This window comes from Rhincodon typus, chromosome 33, assembly GCF_021869965.1.
Source record: "Rhincodon typus isolate 14 chromosome 33, sRhiTyp1.1, whole genome shotgun sequence".
In the NCBI taxonomy this organism is placed as follows: domain Eukaryota; kingdom Metazoa; phylum Chordata; class Chondrichthyes; order Orectolobiformes; family Rhincodontidae; genus Rhincodon; species Rhincodon typus.
Window position 1 is genome coordinate 6,649,182 of NC_063364.1, and position 26,338 is coordinate 6,675,519.

The window sequence follows — 26,338 nt, forward strand, 5'->3', positions numbered from 1 at the left end:
TCAGAAATGTCATCTTTCCTGCTCCTCTGATGCAGCCTGGCTTGCTGTGTTCTTCCAGCTCCACACTGTGTTATCTCTGACTCCAGCATCTGCAGTTCTTGCTATCTCTGAATGTATTACTCAGTATCTGCAGGCAGCGAGACCTGGATGCACAAGTGACAAGAAATGGTTGCACCATAAGAATGCCAGGTAGTGAATATCTCCAGTAAGAATTGAATCATCACTAAATTCCCCATTATCAACATCCAGGTATATACCATTGACTGGAAAGTGAACTGGCCCAGCTATTTGATTCTGTGGTTACAAGAACAAGTCAGAGGTGGGAATCTTGCAGTGAGTGCATCCTCTCCTGACTGCTGACATAGAACAGCTCCCACCAAATATGCAAATTAAAGTGCTTTCAAGGGTGCCAGAGTACACATGTCCATCATACCTAAAGTCTAAACATAGAAAGCCAGATAACAGCAAATGAGGAGTTTAAATATTGAAGTTCACCAAAGAATAATTTTGGTGCAGGTGTAAACCATTCTGGTATATAAAAGTTGATTCTTTGTTCACTATTCAGTTGATGCTGACATTAAATAGAAAATTATACAAATAACTGGGTTGGGGTGGTGAGGGTGGGCGGGGGGGTGGTGGGCGGCTGCCCTGAAATACCAAGAAGTCTAAAATCAACATGCAAAGTGCACGCGGAAAAGTTTAATAAGACAGATGCTGCACATCAGAATTTGGCTTTTATGTTCCACAATTTTAAAATCAGCCTGGTCATTATATACACCAGTATCATTAGTCTACTCAAATAATTATTTTAACACGTTACCTTTACTTCCAAATGCCTAAAATGCTAGGAAAGACTCAATGAGTGAATCGGGGTAATTGAACTTGATTAAAAAGAGAAGCATTGTCATATGGGCAGCTGCAAGGGCATAACATTGAGGAAAGCATTGAATCGCGATGGCCTGTGCAGGACCCTTCATGTATCTTGTGCACTTAAATGACTGAACGTTGCAACATCAATGCCACGTAGCTACATTTACAGCGAACACCAAGTTAGGGGAGAGTTGTTGACTCAGAGCAGGCATCCACAGACTTAATGGATTGTGCACCTGAGCTAATAAAATTGTATCATAGAATCTTTACACTGTGGAAGTGGGCCACTCAGCCCATCAAGTCCACACCAAAGCACATCCCACCCATTTTGAGTTCAATAGTAACTCAAGGTGTGGCCCTTCTGTGCAGTTTCAGTGACCCTACCGCTGAGCCAGGAAATCTCGGTCCAAATCCCACATGCTCCAGAGGTTTATAATACCATCTCTGAACAGAAAGATTAGAAAATACCTAGCGACAACTCAAACCATGTTCAGAAATTAAGGCATTTGTGCATTCTGCCAGTGGAACAAAGGTTCACAAGGAGATTGTTAACAGACTTTTGCTCACCAGTGCTCAGAATTCTAAAGGTGGCAATAAAGTAAACAAATGTTCTAAAAAATATCCCACATCACCCAGGAACTCAGTTTTGACAGCTATAACTTTTCAAGATGGCGGTGGAGTAGTAGTGCAATGTGCAGGCTCCTCAGCCCAGGAGCCTGGAGCTGGTTAACTCCATCCACTTCAGTTTTCTTCCTTTCTATGCCGTTTTTTTAAAAAAAGTTTCCATTTATTATTGCACCTTCCCTTCTTTTAACAACTTAAGCAGAAGGCGTCTTTTGGTCCAGCGAGAAATGGCTTCTAACAGCCCAGGATGGCGGTCTCGGCCTGGTGTGGAGATCTCATCATGGTGTGGAGGTCTTCTTTAATGGCTTCCAGGTACCCCAGCAGCCTGGTGTGAAAGTGTAATCCTGGCACAGAGGTCTTGCCTTCGCCTGGCTTGGCGGTTTAGGCCTGGTTTTCCAGGCTATCCTGAACCCAGGAGCCTTTAATTGAACTGTGATGAAGTTTTGCTTTTTCTTTTCTTCTTATTTATGACTTCTGTCATTAACTTAGGCAATGTGGTATGGCAACTTATAAAACTTTTCAGTGTTTTTTTTGTAAAAACGCACGTGACAACAGATTACTAGTCCACCTTCAAAGCTTGGCTCTGTCAGTTTACATATAAAACACAATGATTTAATGCAACAAATAACACTTACTCACTGAGTAGATTACACAGTCTTTACAGGCTTTGTGCCCCAACTCAACTTTTAGGCAAAGCCCCACGTACCTCCTCCAGATTCCAAAACTCCATTCCTAATTGGACACAAGTCACATGACTCCTCCCTCAGCAATCATCGCTTATAGGGAACTACTACAACAATGCAACATGCAAATAATAGTGTTAAGGTGACAGGTCCATGAATTAAATCAAGATCAATTCATCCCATGACTCTAAGGATTGGCAGTATTTTAGAATTCTGCAAAGGAGCACCAAAATATTTAAGAAAGGGAAAGTATAAATATGGGAATAAAAAGCAGAAGAACAGACTGTAAAACATCAATGGGTATGTAAAAAGGAATAGATTAGCAAAAACAAATGTCATTGGATAATAGTAAGTGAAGTCAGAAGAGTTTATCATGGGAGTAAGGATGCGTTGAGAAGCTCAACAAATTCTTGTATCTATTGGCTCAGAAGAAAATACTAATATCCTCCTAGAAACAATGGAAAATCAAAAGATTTGTGGAACGAATAAGTGTAAGATATTTATATTAGTTAAAAAAGATCAGAACAAAGAAATTAATGGGACCCAAAGTAGATAAATTCTCTTGACTTGTTGAAAGACATGGCTGTAGAGATAGAAGATGCATTGTGTTATCTTCAAAATCCTACAGACCCAAGAATGGTTCCTGGAAATTGGAAGTCGGCAAACATGACTCCACGGTTTTAGGAGGGGGTGAGAAATCGGGAATTTCAGATCTGTTAGCCTCACAAGTTGTAAGGCAGATGGGGTAATCTAAAATAAAAGATGTGATAACAACATACCTAGCAAATAATGGTATGACTGGGCAGAGCCAATGTGGATTTTTGCAAGAGAAGTCATGTTTGACAAACGAATTAGATTATTTTGAAGGCATAATGAGCAGAAAAGCTAAGATAGAACTGAAAGTTCTGGTACATTTAGATATTCAGAAAGCTTTTAATAAGGTCCCGCATAGGAAGTTAGAAAACAAAATTTGAGCATGTGAAACATGGGGAATATATTGGCATGGATTGAGAACTGGTCAATGGTCAGAAAAGAGAGAGTAGGAAAAATATATTATTTTCAGTTCGGTAGGCAATAGGGAGTAATTCAAGCTAGATGTGAGCATTAAGTGTAATATTTCCAAATTTGCAGATGACGCAAAACTAGGTGGAAGTGAGAGATGGGAGGGGGATATAAGGATGCATCAAGGAGATTTGGAGATGCTCAGCAAGTGGGTAAAAAAATAGAATACAATGTGGAGGAAAAGGAGGTTATCCATGTTGATAGGAGAGACAGAAATATGAAGCATTTCTAAGGTAGGGAAGTGTTGAACTTCAGAGGAATCTGGTGTGCTTGTTCACAGATCACTGAAAGTTAACCTGCAGGTGCAGCAAGCAATTACGAAGGTAAACTGGCATGTTGGGCTTGAATAATAGAGTTGAGTACTGAAGTAAAGATACCTTCCTGCAATTATATAGAGCCTTACTCAGACCCTACCTGGAGTATTTTGTGCAGTTTTGAACCAGTTACCTACAGAAACACATATTTGTCATAAAGGGAGCACAACAAGGTTCAACAAACTAGATTCCTGGAATGGAGGGAATGTCCTACGAGAAAGAATTAAATAGACATTCTCTTCAGTTTAGAAGAATGAGGGTGATTTCATTTATAACACATAAAACTCTTACAGGGCTCGACAGGATAGGTGCAAGGATGTTTCCCCTTGCTGGGAGATTCTAGGATCAGGGATACAGGATCAGAATACGAAGAGGAAGTAGGCCATATAGAACTGAGACAAAGATGCACTTCTTTGCCCAGAGAGTGGCAAATCTTTGGAATTCTCTGGCTCAGGAGGGTGCTGGGAGCTCAGGATTTGAGAATGTTCAAGACTGAGATTAGTTGATTTCTAGATATTAGAAACAAAACAATATGGGTGTAGTGCAAGATAAATGATAATGAAGTCGAAGATCAGCCGTGATCTCTATGAATGGTACAGCAGACTCAAAGCACCGAATGACCTAATCCTGTAGCTATTTCTCATGTTTCTCAGTCCCACGTGTTGTTTTTACTTATCCAATTCTAAATGGTAGCTTAAATTATCACAGAAAATAATTAGTCATTCAGGCATCAACAACTAAAGGTAAACAGTACAAAACCATCCATTGTCATTCAGTCACTGCAAACCTCCCCTACATCCTTAATGTGTAAAGATTCAAAATTGGTATACATCAAACAAATGAAGTACAGCATAATGCAAGAAAAGCAGAATGAAAACTTCTGCTCCTATGATGCTGCTTGGCCTGCTGTGTTCATCCAGCCCTGCACCTTGTTGTCTTGCAAAGCATGCTGTGCTTTTACTCTGTAGCCACCAAAGTATCACTCTCCCAGCAGTCTGACCACTTACTGATTCACCCACAGCAGGCAAGATGGGCTGATATTGGATTTCTTTTGCATTATATTGTATATGTAATGCTACTGTCATGATGGTATGAATTTGCAATAACATTTTAGATACATTGCATGTCATCAACATATGCTCTTCCTCATAAATTTGAATTGTTTCATTTGGACATGAACCACCATTGGCCAAGTCTGTGGTACTTTCAGATAGATTTGGACATCACTTTCAGTTACTGTTGCTGCAGTGGCCGAATACTTTTAGGATCTTGATTCAAAAAAAACAAAAAAAATCAATTTCTTATGAATCCTATTCAAACATCAAAAAAAAAATTCTTACAAAATGTTGTCGGTGAGTAACCTCCCAACCTGTAAAGGTGAAGTTTTAAGTGCTTTAAATTTCTTCAGGCAAAAAAGTTTCAGAAAAGCTGATTGCATATTTTAATTACAAATATCTGTATACACTATGGACCTTCGTAATGACTTTGTAATTTATTACAGTAATAAAATTAAAATTTAATTAAAATTAAAACTTAATTTAGTTATTAAATGGCTTTGTAATTTATTTTTGAACTTAATTCCTTTTCTCAAGTGACAAAAAAAAATAAGTTGGATCACGAATACATTGTTTATACAATCAACTCTCAGTTAACAATCTTTTTTTAAAAAGAATATTTTTCCTTTAACATGCATGTTTTCAGTAGGGTTACATATTCTAATATTTTATATCAGAACCAAAGACATTGTCTTCTAACAAAGGCAAGCAGATGCATTCAATTGATCATTCCTGTTAAAAGTAGATGCTTTATTTTTTATTATGCCTCATGAGGTTGCACACTGGAAATCAAACCCCTGCTATTCCTGGAGTTGCAAAAAAATTGTAAATTTTATAAAAATACAGTTTTCTTGTCTTTTTGACCCCAGGTGACAGAAGGCACAGACCACATTTCTGTACTTAATCAGAATTACCATTTATTATGAATGGACAGATTCCAGCTACATGTCATGAATTATGAACCGTATAACAGTTAAAACTCTAAGCACCTTATAAAAATCCCCCTGCCTATACACATACCGACAAACACACAAAAAGGGTGTCAAGGGCAGAGGGAAAGACTGAGAAGACAATTCAATGGTGCTTGCCCACAGGGTTCACTCAGATAATCCTTTTGGCTCTCAGGACTTGCTAATGCTCAGTCTTTCTTCTCCAGGTACCTCCACTTGCTTGCAGGAGGCAAAGAGTGATTGGTTCGCACTTAGAAAGTTTCAAATGTAGTGGTTAAAAGCCACAGCTTACAGCAACAACGAAGGGAAATAAAAACCAAATTTCTAGAGCAACTCAGCAGGTCTGGCAGTACGTGGAGAGACGGCAGAGTTAACTCAACAACTGAACAAGGGTCACTGTACAAGAAACATTAAACACGCTTTTTCTGTGCAGATGCTGCCAGGTCCATTGAGTTTCTCCGTCAATTTCAGTTTTAGTTTCAGATGTCTAGCATCTGCGGTTATCTGCTTTATGAAGGGAAACAAACTGGCTTTCTCCAGGCTTAACTTTTCTTTAATGGCAGAAGGGACAGTCCCTTCCATTCCAGGAGACCAATGATATCTAACCAAATATTCAAACCCACAAGCTGTTCAGCTGTCTGGAAGCCAATCACATTGCCATTGGCAGGCAGAAAGCCTTTACCATTGTTCTGTGCAATGGTGACCATTTGTCAATCAATCAGTAACTTGTTGCCAGGTGAATTTCACATTGAACACATTCCCTTGTTGCACCTCATCTACAACCAAACCTCCCCCGCTGCTTGAGCAAACAGCAATGTAAACACCACTTACAATGAGCGTCAGTAAACTACTTTTAAAAATTGCAGCCATCCTTTTCACAAATTTTACTTTCCATAACAGTCCTTTTCTCATTTCAGCCCATAATCAAAAATACAGGAAAAGCAGCAGCTCCAGTCTTTACAATGCACAACTAACAAAGAGTACTTTGCATTTCATATTTGAACTAATGTACTTTTTAATGTTGTTTCTCTCTTTAACTACTTTGTACCGAAGTTTTTTTGTACCTAGGTACCTTTGTACCTAAGAAGGCACTGTATATGGTGACATTGTACACTTCTCACTGTGCTCCTGTATGTCAGTACACATGGCAACTAAATCTAATGTATGATAGGGCCGAATTGTTAAGTAAATTTATTTATTGGGTGCTCATACCACTCCACAGGATTCTTTAAGAAATGGGTGGCAGTGCCTTCAGAAACAATTAGTCACTCTTAATCTATCCACTTATAGAAAAGGAACACAGTATCTTTGACAACATCAGATAAGGAACATTTCTCACAGAAACTAACTGTAACATAAGATGGCAAGGAACTGCAGTCCACAAGCATAGAGATTTGTTTCCCTCGAACCAAATAACTATGTCAACTAAAGATTCCCTTCACCAACTCCTCCGGAACGTTTCACGATTTTTTTTTGCTGCATGGCTAGAATCATATTATTCTTGGTAAAGGTTTTATTTGTTATTGATCTGTTAGCTGATAGATGAGATCTAAGGCACATTTATCAAAGTGGCAGTATATTGAGCATGTATCCCAGCAGAATTATTTATTACTTTAGATATTTCTAACCAGTTTTCATCATTTATTTTGGCACAATTTGGCTCTTCTTCTGAAATAAAAAAAACACTTGAATACCACCATTGCTGGTGGACTCTATACCATAAATCCCATTACGTGCAATCAATTTTATTGCACAATCACAGTTTGAAAGTATGCACTGAAAGGTTTAAAAGTTTGAAACTGTTCTCCAGCTCTCTGTTTTTATTTCTGATGCACAAAACATTTGCAACAGTAAAGCCACAACCAAAAGAAATGAAATTAACTGATCAGAAACACAATGAAAATTCAGGGATTTGGTTGGAATCATTTGCTCTAGTGTACTGTAGAAAAGATTTGTAAAACCTCTGCCACATTGGAGAAAGGTATTTCATAAATCCCTGAATTTCATCTGCTGCCCACATATGTCTCCATTTTCACAACAGCCAGTCAATGATCCACTTTCTATTTAAAGAAATCTATATGCAGCACACAACAGATTCATGAGCACATAAAACTATCTTGCAAATTTACTCATCCCACCATGCTCCCATTGGGGAGCAGACCTGACTCCAGTCCAACATGATAGTTCATGTTCCCACTACAGCGGCCAAACAAATTGCTCAGATGGTGCAGCAAGAGGCCCACACCACTTCCCGAAGCAACTGGAGATGAACAGCCTGAACTGTTCTGCCAACATAGAGAGAAGAAAACAAACAACACACCATTCACAATTTTAAAACTAACTCTTGGCAAAGTACCCGTACTAACATCAATGCACTTGTATCTAATTCTCCCTCTCCTCTATTTGTTAAATATACTTTAAGTTAATTAGGTTAATGGCCCTGGTAAAACAAAAGGGATTTGATAAAGGTATATCTAGCCTCTGGATAGCTCTAATCCAAGATGATTAACCCTGTCTCAGGGATTCTCAAGAGCACAAAATGTGTTTTTTTAAAGGAATTTGGGGTGGCTCAGTGGTTAGCACTGTTGCCACACATCGCCAGGGACCCAGATTTGATTCCAGCTGTGTGAGACTGTCTGTATGGAGTTTGCATGTTCTCCCCATTGGGTTTTTTTTTTCCGGTGCTCCAGTTTCCTCCCACAGTCCAAAGGTGTCTGAATTGAATTGAATCATTTATTGTCACATGTAATTAATCAACATAAAATACTTTGAGAAGTTAAATACCATCATGATGAATCAGTGGCATTGTCATTAACTTAAAAAAAAATAATTTAGAGAAAGTCTAAATTTTTCTTCTCTACTGCTACAGTCCCTTTCCAGGCTTCACCAGCCCATACCAGGTGCAAGTTAGGTGGAATGGCTGTGCTAAACTGCCTCATGTTATGCAGGCTAGGTGGACTAGCCATGGTAAATGCGAGGTTACAGGGAAGGTAGGAGATATAGGATGCTCTTCAGAGTGTCACTACAGACGTGATGGGCTGAATAGCTTCTATTTACACTGTAGAGATTCTATGAAAAATTGCAATATTTTAACCTGGTAGCAGTCCTGAAAAATCAACATCATTTTGCTGCTGGTATTGCATACTGTCAATGACAACCCTTTTAAAGCAAAGCAGCAAAGACCAACCTGTAATAATATTTTGCCCTACATGATGTTGAGATCTTAAATAATTTCACCTTTTTCCATTCTAAATTTCTATATCCATACGCATAATAGAAACTTCCAACATAAACTAGTCACCCTGCGGTCCTACCTTCTCACCGATGACAGTTCTGGGTTGCTTCAGCTTGGAAGCTCTCAGCATCTCAACTTGTACTGCAGAGAAATTCTCGTATCTGAAGAAATACTTGCTCCAAAATTGCTGAAATGTTCTTTTAACCATACGTCAAAATTTCAAAGTATTATGTAAAAATAAAGGTTTAAATATAAGATTTCCAAAGTGACAGCTTAATTTACGTCTGCAATTATGCTTCATTTGGAAACCACAGTACGTTTCCACAATCCATGTGCAGCTCCACACAAAGAGGGAACAGCACTGAAAAATAGTAAATTGTTAAAATTTCTTCACAGAATAGAATCATTGAATCCCTACAATGTGGAAGGCGGCCGTTTGGCCCATCAAGTCCACACCAAGCCTCCAAACAGCATCTGACCCAGGCCCACCCTAGCCCTGTAACCCTTCATTTACCATGGCTAATCCACCTAACCTGCACATCCCTGGACATTATGAACAATTTAGCATGGTCAATTCACTTAACCTACACATCTTTGGACTGTGGGAGGAAACCTATGCAGACGTGGAGAAAATGTACAAACTCCATACAGACGGTCACCTTAGGGTGGAATCAAACCCGGGACCCTGGCACAGTGAGGCAGCAGTGCTAACCACTGAGCCAGCATGTTGCCCCTTTTTTGCTCATACAATTTTACTATTGGTACTTTCAAAACAAATATTTGATTTCAAGATCACAGTTTGTGCATTTTTTCCACTGCTTTTCCTGTTGCATTTCTAAAGTAACAGCAGGCATGTAACTTGGCTTCTTAGTGCCTTCTAAACTAGCAGTGTCAAACAAGCACTAATGGGCTAGATTTCAGAGGAAGGTCACAAGTCCTACAATTCTTATTTTGCAGATAACTCCCCTTATAACATCATGGATTAGGAGGCAAATCAAAAGCATATACCCACATTGTGCACTGTGTTGGGAGTGCACAGCTGTCATTCTGTTTGCTGGGGTCCTATAAATAGTAAAGCCAAGTCCATACAGATATCATCATATGCAACTGAGGATTGATTCCTCAATCATAATTACATGAAAGTCATATTGTTGCAATATTGTTGCAATATTGTTCTACATTTTTGTTTGTAGAAAGCCAACTCACATCAGGCCAACACATGCGGGCTGTTTTCAGCTCTCCAAACCACAGATTCAACTGATGAATGTAAAAATAGCTTAATCCAGTTACAAGCATTAAACTTGACATTTCATTCCTATTAGCTCCAGATTCAGTACTTTTGCACCCTCTCCCAATAAAACTTGTCACGTAAAAATTGGTGACAGAATATTGAAGTTTGATCAATCATACCAACCCCTACCTTTCAAGCAGGAATCACAGGATAATATCCCAGTATGCAAATCAATTGTGGCATTGTAACTGGTACATCGGTGAGATCACACAGACTCAGAGACTGTTTCGAAGAGCACCCGTACTCTATACGTGACAAACGACAACACATTCCGGTCACGAACCATTTTAACTCTCCCTCCCACTCCCTGGGTGGGATGTCCATCCTGGGCCTCCTCCAGTATCACAATGGTGCCACCCGCAAACTGGAGGAGCAGCAACTCATATTCTGTCTTGGGAGCCTACAGCCCAATGGCTTAAACGTGGAATTCCCCAGCTTTAAAATCTCCTCACCACCAGCCTCATCCCATGACCAACCGCCCCTGTCATCTCGCCTCCTTGACCTGACACAACCTGTCCATCTTCTCTCCCACCCCAATGACCAATCCAGACCACTGCCCACCTGCACTCACCTATCACCATCCCACCTACCTTCCCCAGCCCCCAGCCCCCAGCCCCCACCCCTCCTCTCTCTCTTTATTTCTGAGCTCCCTTCTCCTCCCCATTTCTAAAGAAGGGTTCCAACCCAAAGCATCGGCTTTCCTGCTCCTCTGATGCTGCCTGGCCTGCTGTGTTCCTCCAGCTCCACACTGTTATCTCTGACTCCAGCATCTGTAGTTCTGGTTATCTGAGTATTTCCTGGTCAGCCATCCTCCAGAGGGTAGCAGCAAATTACTGCAGTACTTTGCCTGTAAGCAAGGACCTCTCACCGGAAGTCAATGGCTCAAGCATGGAAAATAAGGATAGGAGAAAAGGTAGAATTTTGATAGTGTTTACAATGTAACTCCAGTGCAATGATGGAAACAGTGACTGTGCTGAAGATAAAATAACCTCCTGAGATATTCAATTGTAGGCATGAGTGAGACAAAGGGAGAACATTGGAATGACAATTCCTTTAAGTAGGTTTATTACGGAATGATAAAATAATCAATATTGACAGACATTACTCAACCCGTTATTTTACTTCTAAAACAGATAATAATTCAGTATTTCTGTCATCAAAAACAAAGTCCAGAGAAGAAAATTTTCCTCCTCTTAGCTATAACATTTGTTATGAAAGAGCATTTCAACAAAATCAAATATTTATGGCCTAGGCTTAAACTAAGTCAACTTTAGTATTTTCAGTGTAATTTTTCAACATACCATGTGCATATGGTACCAGACTGCCCAATGCAAATCTTTCCAATGCCAGAACTATTAGAATGTAGACATTGTTGGACCTTATGAATAGCATTCAAATTTATGTTAAGCATATTGTCCTGTAAACTATCAGTAGTCTTCAGTCACTAGCATCTAGCTCTACATAAATGTCTGAAGATACTAGTTGAGAAAGGATTCCAAACGGAGTTTTGCACCATTATTTAAACATTCATTGGATTTCGGAGAAGCAAGGTGCATTGCTTCACTTTCAGATAAATTTCTGGAGTCTAAGTCTTTCAATTAATAAGAATGTACTCAAGGCCTAAATTCTTAATTTGTTCAATTGTTAACCCTTTACATGTTTAACAAATTTTACTACAAAGATAACCATTTACTGTAGGGAGATTCAATTACTAGATTTCACTTGGATCATTCAGGAAAGTTTTATTTATTGAAAATTTTAAATAAAAGCTGTTGATAATCAATATCGTCCAATGTGCAAATTAATAAAACATTTTAGTCAATATTTCATTAAGGTCTTTTGTGTATGTTTTCTGGATTTCAATAAATTATCTATCAAAATTAAAAATCAGTCACCATTATGACCACTACTCAGGTTCTGAGTAAAAGCATCAATAAAAACATGTCATTTACACAAATAAAACATTAATCTTGAGACGAGTATTTATAAGAAAGTTTTCAATAAATATAGGTCTAGACCTCAAAAAGGCTAACTTATGGATGTCAACAGTGGTTAGGTTGGATTCTATGGGGTTTCATAATTTGCTCTGCCATCTACTACTATCCCAATCTCTTAATTCAGTAGGTGGTTGTCCAGCAATTGTCCAACATGATGCCCATTATACCCAGCAGGACCGCTAATGTTCCAGAGTCTAACCAGGGTGAAATAAGAACATTCTTCTGCATTGCTAATGCTTTTAATTCCAGGAAAATCCAAGATGGCTGGCAATCCTGGAGCTGGATTCATCAGCAACGTCATGTAAAAATGTCTGGGCCTACTGAAACTGGATCTTAACTTAAAAAGTAGCTGGAACTAGATAGAGACGTAATATTATCTCAACAACGTTAGCTCAATTTTTTGGTGATTTGTCAGCAAGCAATGTCACTGAAGATATACTTATTTTAAAAATTCATTCATGGGACATGGACACCACTAATAGATCATTATTTATCATCAATTCCTAATGGCCCAGTAAGCATTTAAGTCAACTATGTTGTTGCGGTCTGGAGTCATACGTAGGTCAGACTGGGGAAGGAGAGCAGATTGTCTTGACAGCACAAGTATCACCCTTTGGAAAAAGATGAGCAATCTAGTGAAAAAAAAAAGATATGTCTTTCTTTCTTCCAGTTGGTTGCCTTGTCGTGGTCAAACATGGAGACAGTGACACAGGAACAAATTCGTATACAAAAAAGGGATAACAAGGTGTAGAGCTGGATGAACACAGCAGGCCAAGCAGCATCAGAGGAGCAGGAAGGCTGACGTTTTGGGCCTAGACCCTTCTTCAGAATGTCTAAGACTACTATCTCGTATACAAAAAGGTATTGTTTAAGTCAGTATGGAGAAAATTATATTCAAGATTGCTCACCCAAACGGAAGAAAGGTATTATGGCTCTTGGGAATCGGCAAGCAACAGACAAAATTCTAGGTATTGGAAATCAATGTTGAGGAAAATAAAAGGAAGTTACAATGGGGTCAGTTTCGAAAAACACACTGGGGAAATTACTGGAGTTTCAGTGGTCTACATGAGCAATCTGGATCAGAAGTTCATTTCCCAGCATGGCAGCCAGAAAATTTAAATCTGGAATTAAAAATCTTGGGCATAATTTAAATGTAGGCAACAAGGGTCCCCTGCCAACCACTCCTGATGATGGCTGGCATTGCCCAATGCTGAATCTTTTTGGGAAGGCCTGCCACGTTAGAAGCATAACAATAGGATCAATGTCCCCAGGTATAGCTCCGAGAGCTGCTAGCTCATCAGAGATCAACAGCAATTCATGCCCAGTCATACCATCATGGACACAGTAACTGCTCCCAGTAAGGTCCAGGGTGACAGAGGGGCTGAAGCCACAGGTGAACAATGGCCATGGGATGCAGAGTCACCGTGGAATGGAGGCTGCAAAAGTCAGTGGAAAGGGAGGTCGACACCACTTCCATCCCTCCCCATCCACTGCCTGGTTACACAGCTCTCAGAGAGGGATCCTGATTTGAAATCCACAAACAATTCTGATGGGGTGTTTTCCAGGCTACCTACGTGGCAAATCTGTGCCCCACTCTTTTCTCTGATCTCTGCTGGGTGACTGCCAGTTACAATGGGATGAGATCAGAATATAAGGTTTTGGAGCAGATTTGTTGCTCAGATTGTGGATGTTGAGGTTGGTTGGCTTGCCGAGCTGGTTGGTTGTTTCACAGACGTTTCGTTACCGTGCTTGGTAACATCCTCAGTGCAGCCTCCAATGAAGTGCTGGTGTGGTTTCCCGCCTGGTTTTTAAACTCTGGGGTCCGTTGAGATGGATTGCCTCACTTCCGGGTTTCCTCCGTAGTGGAATGTATATGGGGTCGAGTTCAGTGTTTATTAATAGCATGCTTCGTGGAGTGCCATGCTTCTAGGAATTCTCATGCTTGTCTCTGCCTAGCCTGTCCCAGGATCTTGGTGTTGTCCCAGTCGAAGTCGTGGTTCTCCGTGTCCATGTGGATTGAGATGAGTGAGTATTGGTTGTGTCTTTTGTAGCCAGTTGGTGTTCATGTACTCTTGTTGCTAGTTTCCTTCCTGTTTGTCCGATGTAGTGTTTCTCACAGTCTCTGCAGCGGATTTTGTCGATGATATTGGTCCTGTCCATAGCGGGGAGATGGTCTTTCGTTCGGGTGAGCAGTTGTCATAGGGTTGACGTGGGCTTGTGTGCCACTCTGATGCCCAGCGGTCGTAGGAGTCTTGTGGGGAGTTCGACGTGTTCTTGATGCAGGGTAGTGTGATGAGTGTGTCGGGGCATGTAGAATCTTTCTGATGCTGTTTGTGTAGGCATCTTCTGACCCAGTTCTTTGGATATCCATTATCCTTGAACACTTGGAAGAGGCATTCTTCTTCCTCTTGGCGTAGTTCCATCTTGCTGCAGTGACAAATAGGAAGGAAACTAACAACAAGAGTACATGAACACCAACTGGCTACAAAGAGACATGACCAATACTCACTCATCTCAATCCACATGGACAAGGAGAACCACAACTTCGACTGGGACAACACCAAGATCCTGGGACAGGCTAGGCAGAGACAAGCACGAGAATTCCTAGAAGCATGGCACTCCATGAAGCATACTATTAATAAACACATTGAACTCGACCCCATATACATTCCACTACGAAGAAAAACCGGAAGTGAGGCAATCCATCTCAATGGATGCCAGAGTTTAAAAACCAGGCGGGAAAACACACTGACGTTTCATCGGAGGCTGCACTGAGGATGTTACCAAGCACAGTAACGAAACGTTTGTGAAACAAGAAACCAGCTCGGCGAGCCAACCAACCTCAATGAGACCAGAATATGGATCTTAATTCCAAAGTCTGGAATTAAGAATCTAATGATGGTCAGGAAACCATTATCAATTGTCAGAAAAACTGATGCCCTTTACCTGGTCTGGCCTCCATGTGACCCATAGCAATATGATTCTCTCTTGACGGTCATCTGGGCAATTAGGGATGAACAATAAATGCTGGCCTAGCCAGCAACATCCACATCTCATACACGAGTAAAAAGGCCCAACGTTGGCAATAATTACCCAATTTAATGCTCCTCCCACTAAATTGCCACAGCAGAAAATTCCAAACCTTATGGTGTCAATGTATTACAGTTAAAACCCATCTGATTCACTCATGGCCTTTACACAAGCAATACAGCCAACAGAAAGTAGGGATGGACAATAAATGATTGATAATAAAGGCAGCATCCCGTCAATGAATATCAACAAAACAAAAACCAATGTGACCCAACTGAAGGTGGCTGACAATTTAAACTCTGTCACATTTCTCACTCTGGTCAAAGACACATTTTGAACGAATAAATTGAAAGGGAGGTTAGGTAAGTTTTTTTTTTAATAACACAAAAAGCAAATTGTTTGTAAAACTAATGATCAGAGATGATGCCAAAGACTAATAATAGGTTAAAAAGGCAAATAGACATAATTTGGGAGAGAAAATGGATAGAGGGATATATTGAAGAAATCACATGAATCAAGAAAGGCCTAGGATTCTGTTGTCTACATTTGTGAGCTATTCCTCAAAAACCATTTAATACACAACACTAATTTTGTAATGATGATATTTCCGATCAATGAATCAGCTTACACAGTGACAAAGTACTTCTTTCTGAAATAGGGAACTTTAAATGAACATGAATTCAAGTATACATTCAAATTGTGCAAAACCACTCACATGCCTACGATTGGCTAAGTCCTTTGAGGAATGTGTCATGGCATGTCTGATTTTAGATCATCTGGCTTTTGTCAATTTGCGCGCCGTTCAAAAAAATGGTTCAGTTTTAGGAAACTTGCACTGACCTGATCATCGTAACGGTAAGTCAAGACCTGCTCTCCTGTTGTGTCTTCCAGAAAACTCCCCTGTGGAGAAAGTGCAAATTCGGGAAGGAAGTAGACAGTCTGTGATTGTTCCCCATTCCCCTGGAAAAAAAATATGAATGAATGAATGAATGAATGGCATAACATTTTCCTTTTCCTCCAGTGCAGAAACTAAATATCAACAAAAACTCTTAAAGTGATTTTATTCTAATAACTCCAATTTTCCAGTCACTTCAATCCATTTCACCGAATATCATCCATCATTGTTAGCATGATTTCCTCTGTGAAGTTATTCTCAAGGTACATGGTACCAAAAAGTAGTTAAAACTTACAAGGAGCTCACAAATAGCGAACAGGTCATGTGAATATAATTTGAGAAATAATTAAATATGATTGTTCTGAAATGACTGTTTCCAGTTTTCATTTCTGAACGTTCGCTGAGCTTATACTTAGACATGTCAACCTTGGCTCAGTGGTGGCACTTGCATCTTGAGGTTAAAAGACAAGGATTTCAATCCCCACTCAAACAGAAAATCTAGGTTGATACTTCAATGCAGTACTAATGAAGTACCACACTGTCAGAGGTGCCACCATTTGGATGAAATGTTAAATAGAGTCTGTCTGCCCTCTCAATTGATATATCAGATCCTATTGCACTACATTGAGAGAGAGCAGGGCTGCTCCCCTTAGTGCTCCTACCAAAATCACTGAAAAGTAAACAGATTAGCTGGTCATTATCACAATGATGTTTGTGCACAGAATTACCTCTCAAAGTGTTATGTTTCCTCCATTATAATTTTTAAAAGTTATTCATTGATTGCGAGTTGTGCTTCAGAATGTTGAGGTTGTAAAAGGCACTACGGAAATGCAACTTCTTTCTTGTTGATATGACAACAATTGTATTTGAATGAAGAATATACTTTCTGAAAGACCAAATGCCCATGTCCATATCTGATGAGTTAATTCCTCTATCCGATGTGCCATTATGCCAACACAAGCTACCAGCTTATGTTTAGGTTCATTTATTTTTTCCATATCCGTTATTCTCTGGTCTAATGACCTATTTATTTTTGAGCAGTAGAGAAACAACCATTTAGGGGTCTTAGCAATCAGGGACATATTACATTTAGCAATTAGACATTGTTACTTAAATTATGAAGAAACCTAGGATATAGTTCTTCCTTCTACAGGATACTAAGCTATTCTGCCCCTCCCTCACCCAAGTCTGCATGATATTATCATGCTGGGCGGAGCTTAATGCAGTATTCAGCATTAACTCTTTCAGAACCAGTACCTTATACAACAATCTGGGATAGGACTTTGCAAAGAATGGTAACGTTATCTACATACTGCAAGTGGGAAGGGTTTCTGTTCCTGCATCTGATATGGCTCCATTCACGACAGAACCTGAAATAGTAAAGTAAAAACCAAATGCAATTTTAACTTAACCTATCTGCCGGAAATTGACTGGATCAGGTCAGGATCCAATTTTACACCAAGATGGTTTTACTCTTCCATTGATAGTCCAAACATAAATGGAGCAAGTTGCAAAACCAGTCTACAACGATATCACATGAACCTCACTGCAGATAGCTGAAGATAAAATTGTCCTAGCATCACTCAAGCAAAAACCTAGCTTAACGTTTCAGCTATGTCTCCTAGTCAGAATTAATGGTTACTGTTTCACAATTAGACTGTTTATTGCTTTAATGGAATAAGATAGCTGCAGTAAGTGTAAAAACAACTGTTTGCCATTCAAAACGCCAAGTTTAATACATCACAATGCTACTCTCAAGAAATTGAGCATCTAAAATATGGGTTGAAAACAGATTCAAAATTACTCTGACACCAAATGGTTTATACAGGAATAGGCATTTTTCCCAGAGCATGCTCAACGAGTCAAATAGATTGTGCCTGATCTGTACCTTAACACCATCTACCCGCTTTAATTTTTTTTTAATATCTCTCATAATACTATCACAATTTAACTGAGAACAGTGCACCAATAGTTGCGCCTCATTGTCCCACAGGCCATTACAAAATCTATTGATGTAAAAAAATCCCAAGATTGCCAAAATGATCAGTTTGCCTGACTGACTGCTACTGAGAACAAAATTCACACCAGGTTTCATCAGGAACAGAAGTTAATTCTTTACTTTAGCATACAACTTCAAGAGGAGAAAAGGAAGACTTTATCATTTATGCAACTGAAACTATACCCCTTCAAAAAACTCAAATATATACACACACACACACACACACACACACACACACACACACACAAAATTAATACAAAGACAAATGTTATAACACATCTACTAAGGGTAGGAGGTAGAAAGATATTCTATCATAGTTCTTTTGATTTTTATGATAGTGAGATGCTGTTGTCTATAGGGTGATGGTTATCCTTTGATTCAAGGCAGACTTGGGTCTTTTCTTGAATTAAGTTTTCTTGCTCTTTCAGTCATTTCCCCATATAGAAGCAGAGAGACAGAGCTGAGTACTTTCTGTCTGCAGGCTCTGAAATTATCTTCTCCTCTGCTATTCTTGGCAGTTAGAATTTTTACACTCTAGTCAATCAAAGGCCTGTTGTCAGGCTGAATTTCCTGAACTCAAAAAGATTCTTGGTGCTGTTCAGTGTCAAAATGTCCTGCTTACAGCTTCAAAAAGCAACATTGGGTCTCACAGATTAACAATATAGCAGCACATTATTTGTTTTAAGTTGCAAAACTCTCTGGGTATTTTATTTACCGCAATTCCATTTCCACTTCAGATTATAGTTCCAAAAGACTGCAGGTGGTCTCTTACAGTACCCTTATTGCAAAAAAGTCCATCAAAGTATTGATAATTTCAATAGATCTCCATCCCCAACCACTTTATTGGGGAGAGTATTCCAGATATCCTTTGCAAGAACAAAGCATATTCTGACATCACTCCTGAATAACCTAGTTCTAATTTTAAGACCAGACATTGTTGTTCTGTTGCCTCCAACCTGAAACAGTACAAATGGTCTTTCAAATACTGGTCGAAGAAAGTACAAATTAGGCCAATACTCAACCTTTCACACTGTCCATTCTTGAAGCCTCACTGCATTTATATTGGAGAATCTGGAAAATGCTAGTTAGCTGTACCTCAAAAAATGTAATCATGTTGAATAAACATGAAATGAAACTAAAACAGAATTTCTGGAAAAGCTCAGCAGATCTGGCAGCATCTATGAAGAGAAATCAGAGTCAACTTTTCAGGTCGAGTGATTTTTCCTCAGAACTGAGGAATAAACATGACATGTCCTTCAGGTCTCTCTCTCTGATCAGTTTTTAAAATTAGCAATAGCCGACGTTAACCTACTACTAAAAAGCCAACTAATCCATTAAATTTGGAGATAAGCTCTAACACTTTTATGTGGTGATGTCACTGATCACGTCATTCAGAGGTCCTGGATAATGTTCTGGGATCTGGAGTTAACTGATGCAATTTAAATTTAATTCATAAAACCTTGGAATTGAAAGCTTGTGTCAGTGAAAGTTACCATAAAGCTATCACTGAATGTCATTAAAGCCTGTCTGGTTCACTCTGCTGGTTTATATTCAACTCCAGTCCCAAGATGTGGTTGACTCTTAACTTCCCTCTGAAATGATCACAGCAAGCCACATAGTTCAAGTGAGAGTAGTGATGGGCAACAAATTCTGGCCTTGCCAATAATGCCTATATCCAATGAAAAATTAATCTTGCGCCTGAAGTCATGACAATACTCTAGGGATATGCAAATGAACGTCTAACATACACATTTATTCCTTACCACTGAAGGCATGACACCAATGACACAGTATATAAAAAATTTTTAGCAATACACGAGGCCAGAACTGGAAGAGTTTGGAACAGCAGTGGGGATGGGAGGCATTGATCAAGGTTGAGGGTTGAGGGAGAAGGAGTCATGTTGTTTGTTGAGGGAAGGTAGATTGTAATACACATTATTGTTTGAAATAGAAACCAAAGTAAGCAACATTGAACAAATACCAAAAAAGGAGAAAAGTGAACCTTGAGAAAGAGACACTGGACGGAACATAGCAAAACAATCATCACAACTCTTCTGAGAAATAAAAATTCCTGGATCAAACATCCAACAAGTTTCCAACTGGAAAGAGATTTGTGTCTCTAATGGTTACTTTGTGATAATGTGTGGGAGGACTGGGAGCTGGAAACATGGTGGGATTAATAACTGGAGCCCAGAAAGGACTTTTGCGATTGGCACAGCTCCTTCTTTACTTGCCTTGCTTGCATACCCACATTTTTGTTCTCTTTTATGCCTCCCCTTCTCAGTCCCCTTCACCTCTCCCAACAGCTATTCATCATCCCATACTTCCTCTTCTAGATAGGCCAATCAGCTCTCAGATTAATAGTTTCAACAGGGAACATGCAAGCTAGGAAGCGGAACGAACAGCATGACTGGAAAGGAGGAGGCAGAATGAATTAGCAGGAAGCACTTGAACCAAAAAAGTAAGCATACCAGCTTACAGGAGGCACTCAATATCACAAAGCAGCTAAACAAGGTAGTTCGCCAACAGCATCTGAGGGAAACACAGTCAGCAGGCAAATAAGGAAGCACTTAGCCCAAGTAGGCAGGGCCCACTGTGTCCCAAGCTTTTTGTATAATTACTGGTTGTGTTAGAAGTCATACAGTTATTGAGTCCTACGGCACAGAGTGACAGGCCCTCAGGCTCAAACTGGTCCATGCTGACCAAAATGCCCATCCACGTTAACCCCATTTCCCTGCACTTGGCCTATATCCTTCTAAACCTTTCCTATCCATGTATTCATCCAAATACCTTTTAAATGCTGTTAATGTACCTACCTCAACCACTTCCGCTGGCAGCTCATGATCTTATACACTTCTATAAAATGCCATCTCAGTCTCCTATGCTCTAAAGAAAAATATCCTAGCTTGTCCAACCTCTCCCTAAACCTCATTCCTGGTAACATCCTTGTAAATTTCTTCTGCACTCTTTCCAGTTTAATAACTTCCTTCCTATAGCAAGGTGACCAAAACAGAACACAAATACTCCAAGTGCAGCCTTACCAACGTCCTGTATAACTATAACATGACTTCACAACTTCTATATTTAATGCCCTGAATGATGAAGGCCAGTATACCAAAAGCCTTCTTCATTGCCCTGTCTACCTGTGACTCCACTTTCAGAGAACCATGCACCTGAACTCCAAGGTCCCCTTGTTCCACTTGACTCCTTAAGGCCCTACCATTCACCATAAAACTCCTACCTTGATTTGACTTTCCAAAATGCAACGCCTCACACATATCTATATTAAATTCCATTTGCCATTTCTCAGCCCACTTCCCCAGCAACCCAAGATCCTGCTGCAATCTCCGTTAACCTTCCTCACTGTCCACGATACTGCCTATTTTAGTGGCATCTGCAAACTTACTAATCATCGATATAGATAACAAACAGCAATGGGCCCAGCATCCGACCCTTGAGGCACAGCACTGGTCACAGGAAAATGTCAAAGTCGACATGTTTAATAGAGGACAATACAGCCAGAAGGTTGGGAAAGCTGGTAGTTGGGAAGTGCTTTGACTCCCAATGACACTGGACGAGATGCAGTTGCTTGTAGTGTGCCAAGTCCCAAAGGACTAAGGGAGATCAGATTGGCTGTTGAATTGAATCAGACACAAATGGAAGCACTGATAGCAGCCAGAAACGGGTGATTCCAACTTCAGAACAATTTGTGATGCCAAACAGATGGTAGGCACTTGCTGCAATTGGTATTGATAACCACCAATCAGGAGAGACCAAATCATCAGAGGAAAAGTTAATGGGCAATAAAAACAACAAGCCAAGTTCCAACTACATATTCCAAACTGAGTCCTACACTGATGGCATTAAGAAACCCCCACAGCAATAAAATGTTTCCTAGGGATTTACATCATCATACATAAAACTATATGGCTAAACAGTTGCACTTGGTTGTAATTACTGGAGTTTGCTGGGTTTATATTATTTGCATGAGTAAATTTTCAGCTGGCTGATAAACTAAGACATCGGCACAAAACAAGTTCATCCTTTCATTCGGTTGATTTGCCTGGTTGGGTTGTGCCATTTCCCACGTTGGCATTAGTACCTTTGGGAAAATGCTGAGTTTTCTACTGTTTGCACACATTGTGCATTTTTAAATAACAAATTAAATAAAATTACCAACTACTTATAAAATAGCTCCTTTCTGATGGGTGGCTTTGCAGGGAAGGCATTATTTCCTAGTTCTGAACAGAGAGTATAGCGGACTCAAATGTCATCTCTCTCTCTCAATCCCCTTCCCCACTACCACCCCTCCCCTCCACTACCACTACCCACCCACCCCACCCCGTCCCGTCCCAGTTGCTGTCAGTCCTCTAGCACTCTGTTTATTTAAGGCCTCATTTCTGCTAATTTCAATTTTTGTTGTTTACAGCAATGCCTGCTTTGAGGCATTGAAGTCTAATGTTTTGAGGGGGAACAGTCTCAGAGGCACCTTTAAGGAGAAAGGAACCTGCACTAAATGTTGAACACGCCCCAATAAGATGGAATGTGTCATGTTTTCTGGTCAACAGTTGAATCCAATGAATGGTAAGACAGCATTGAAACTCAGACAAGATCCAATCAAAATCTTTGCCATCCTGGTAGGTAACTCACTGGAAATGAGGTCATTTTACTTATCATGACATCTGCTGCCACTTGATGCTAATATTTTTGTAATTTGGTCCCATTCTTTCACCAAAACGATGGCTACACATAGCAAGCAATTTGAAAAGGAGACAGACACGTGGGCAAAACAGAGACATCATGATGCACTGGGCATGTTTACAGCATGAACATAATGAAAAAGTTTTAAAAAAGGTGAAACATGTAACGAACCATCCAACTTCAAAAATAAATAATCAAATGAATATTTGAGTTTTCACGTAAGCATCACAGTCGTTTCAATAACTTCGGGCTGAGACAGGGAGACACAACACAGACCCTGGTGCTCTGCTCCTTGCCCAAGACCCCTCCCCCTCCAATCCAAGCACAAATGGTCACCCACAGCCCCAGGCTAAGGTCACTGGGTCCTAGGTGATGCAACTTGGTCCCAGGCCCTGACTGCAGAATCAGGTATTTGAACTGAACAACGAGGACAGCAACTACATATTTTCCCAAAGACCAGCAAGATCCTACGAAAGTATCCTATTACCTGGGAGATACTGTCTTAGTCACTTTCCACCACCACTTCTCAGCTCCATAAGGTCATGGTGCTGCACTTTAAGGCTGAGATTAATCTGTCTCAAACTACTATTGGGAAAGGTTATCTTTACATAGCCTTCCAGTCATTAGGAAGCTGAACATGTTAAGTATTCTGTATGGTCTTACTTGGTAATATGACTGCTGACTCCCTTTCTCTTTAATCTAAATTTATAAATCAATTCTAACACTTGGTTCATATATAGCATGCCTGATCTGCTGGGAGCTTCAGCAAAGTAGTTAAAATGAGAGATGATTTATTAGCAGGCTTACACAGACGTCTAGATTTTTAATTATATAAACATATTCCTCATGAAGGATGGTGCCAGAACTATGTGGGTAGACCTATCAAGGTTGGATAGACAGCCTGAGGGTCTCTATCTCAAAAGGAGGAGGCTGATGGGTGACCTAATATGTGCTGGTCATATGTTTCAATTCACTTACAAACAGTAGCAACAAGCATTTGTATACATATGTTTGAGTCTGGTGCAATGCATAGTGACAGTCGAGACTCCAACATTATTTTCACCAAGTGGCTGACCAGAAATCTCTCTCATTCTGTTTTGGAAGGTTCTGCAGGTTGATGCGCAACGTATTTGCCTGCATTATGAATTCCCCCGGCTTGGCCATCAAAATGTGAAGTGGGACTGACCTCAGAATCTTTAAAATTAGGGAAGGTTTTGGTTGAGTGCATTCTGAGAAAATGATCAAGATCTTCAGAGAGCTGGAACAACTCTGGATCTTTTTAAATAGGACAGGCGGAACTCAATTCCAGATCCCCCTCACCAGTCCAGTTTTTGCTGGTTTGTATAAGAGTATAAAGTTCCACTTCCAACTTAGCCAGCTCCACTTTGAGGATAGGCACCCCATGTTTCCTGAAAGTTTTGTGGCATCAACTTCTCCATGATCCATGGTCCATGATTCCTCAGAGGAGTCATGAAGTCTTATAAATGTCCCCAGGCCCTTCTTGCCAATTCAATTCAATTCAACTTGAGACCTAGCCACTCCCAGTGCAAACCCCTACCATGCAGTCACCCAATATTCACTATTTACATAACCAACGAGCCACGAGATATCAACAGGAAGTGTGGAAATCTTTCGCAAAACACCCATTCACAAATCTTACCTTGAAAATCAGCGGTTATTCTTTTAAAAGTACCAATCTGACAGACTATCAAAGTCTCAGTAAGAGACTACAAACTGTTGCCACATCTTGATCATGTTCAAATAAACAGAGACATTGACAGAAAACAAAATCACAGAAAGAACAACCTACAACAGCCATTAAATATGCCAATCAGGCAAATCTGATACACAGAAACCCTACTGTGTTAAAGGTTTTCATTGGTCTCATCAGTGCTAAAGTTCTGTCCCATGTTTCACCTCATTTCAATAAAAGACCCAATGAGTATGCTTCCCAATGACCTAAGTGAATATCTCATCATCCTGGCATTTAAGTCAACCTGTTCTTAAAAGGGTTGAGATTCCAAAGAATATTTTGCAAATTTGATTGTTAACTGGTAAATTTTCAGAGCCTTAAATTTAAGTTTCCTTCAAATTCCTTGCCCTCTACAAAATCTACATCGGTACAATATAATCATGAAAATCCTTCTTGCCAAATATCATATTTTAACATAACATTATTTTGCAATGTTTACGATAGAGTCAAAAGAGACTTAGTTGAAGGCTGCGTTCAAATCTCTAACCTCAGAATCCACAGAGCAGAATTCTGATTAGGCCCTGGCTGGATTATAATGAACGGGAATGTCAAAGCCTTTTACATTATCCAATGCAGAATAAGATTTATTATTCGGAGGACAAAAATGCAGCAGTTTCTTTACAATAACCACCCCTTAAACTGCAATTAGTCGGGAAATTGAGAGTGGAGTTGGAATGGGGAGATGGAGACTCACCTTTAGCTTAAGCAATAGGGGATGCCCTGTTCAACCATTTCTACATCTTTGACATTGTATGTTATGGAAAGCCATGCCATTAAACAAACTATTTTCTGACCTCCAAAGCTGAACATCTGGAAAATCATTTTAAAGAAACATTTGGCTCAGCAACTCATCATGAGACTTAGTTTACGTAGGATGGTTATAGTAGGTTGGAAAGCTTGGTGGAAATCTACTATATTCATTGGAAGGAACAGAAATATTCTCACCCTTTGAAAATTCTATTTCAGAGGAGTAATCTTTTGACTGTATACAGCCAATCAGAATGTTATTTGCCTGCAGCACATACTGGAAATCCAGACTGCATTACACATGATTTTCCATTCACTGACAGCAGAACATTAATACACAACCTAACCCTCAATCTGTTAAAAAAAAACACATTTCTTGTGAACATGCCCCAATGGAATCACAATGGCAGAAATTCATGACACCACTTGCACACCTGGCCTTTGACTTAAATAAGCAGGTACAGCTATAGCAATGGAAAGAAACGATCAATCCTGAAAATTTTTGAACATAACTTTTACAGTCACATGCCATACGAAAGGTCATGAACGGACATGAAATTTCACCTTAACAGCTATGCCCCGGAACAAGTATGAACAGGGCATCAACTAGGATCTTGAGGTTATCATATTTGGAGAATAAAAGCAATCAGGAGATTATTTTTGCTAAATGTTAGGTCCACTGAAGTTTTAATGTGAAGTATAAACAGGGAGAGAGTATTAAATATCTTAAGCAGACACAAATGTACTGCTGGAACAGACTCATTTTCGATATGTTCTTCAATTTCTGGCTTGGAATCATAACTTAGAAATGTTTTGTCAGAACTGATATTGATTTCCTGATGGCAATTTTGCACGAAACATGTTGAATTGCCTTGGCAAGGTATAAGTACAAGTTATTGATGAGGCACTTTCTTTCATCTCTGTGGTTTGCATTGTAGGCTTTGCATTAATGTCTATAAAACCTTTATATCCTTAAGCTTAACTCTAATCAGGCCAGCCTGATAAACTCAGAAAAACTGATCAATGGTGTTAAAACTCATCGGAAACAGAAACCAGAGATAGTAGGAACTGCAGATGCTGGAGAATCCGAGACAACAAGGTGCAGGGCTGGATGAACACAGCAGGCCAAGCA

The 26,338-nt window shown here is 39.7% G+C and overlaps 1 protein-coding gene across 1 annotated transcript in view; it reads right to left on the reverse strand.

Moving 5' to 3' along the window:
• The window catches only part of adamtsl3 (ADAMTS-like 3), a 573,867-nt gene that overhangs the window by 491,832 nt on the left and 55,697 nt on the right, over positions 1–26,338 (reverse strand). Inside the window, exon 3 of the mRNA XM_048616129.1 lies at positions 15,952–16,071. Within this exon, the coding sequence (XP_048472086.1) occupies positions 15,952–16,071 (120 nt within the window). The remainder of the gene's footprint in view (positions 1–15,951; positions 16,072–26,338) is intronic.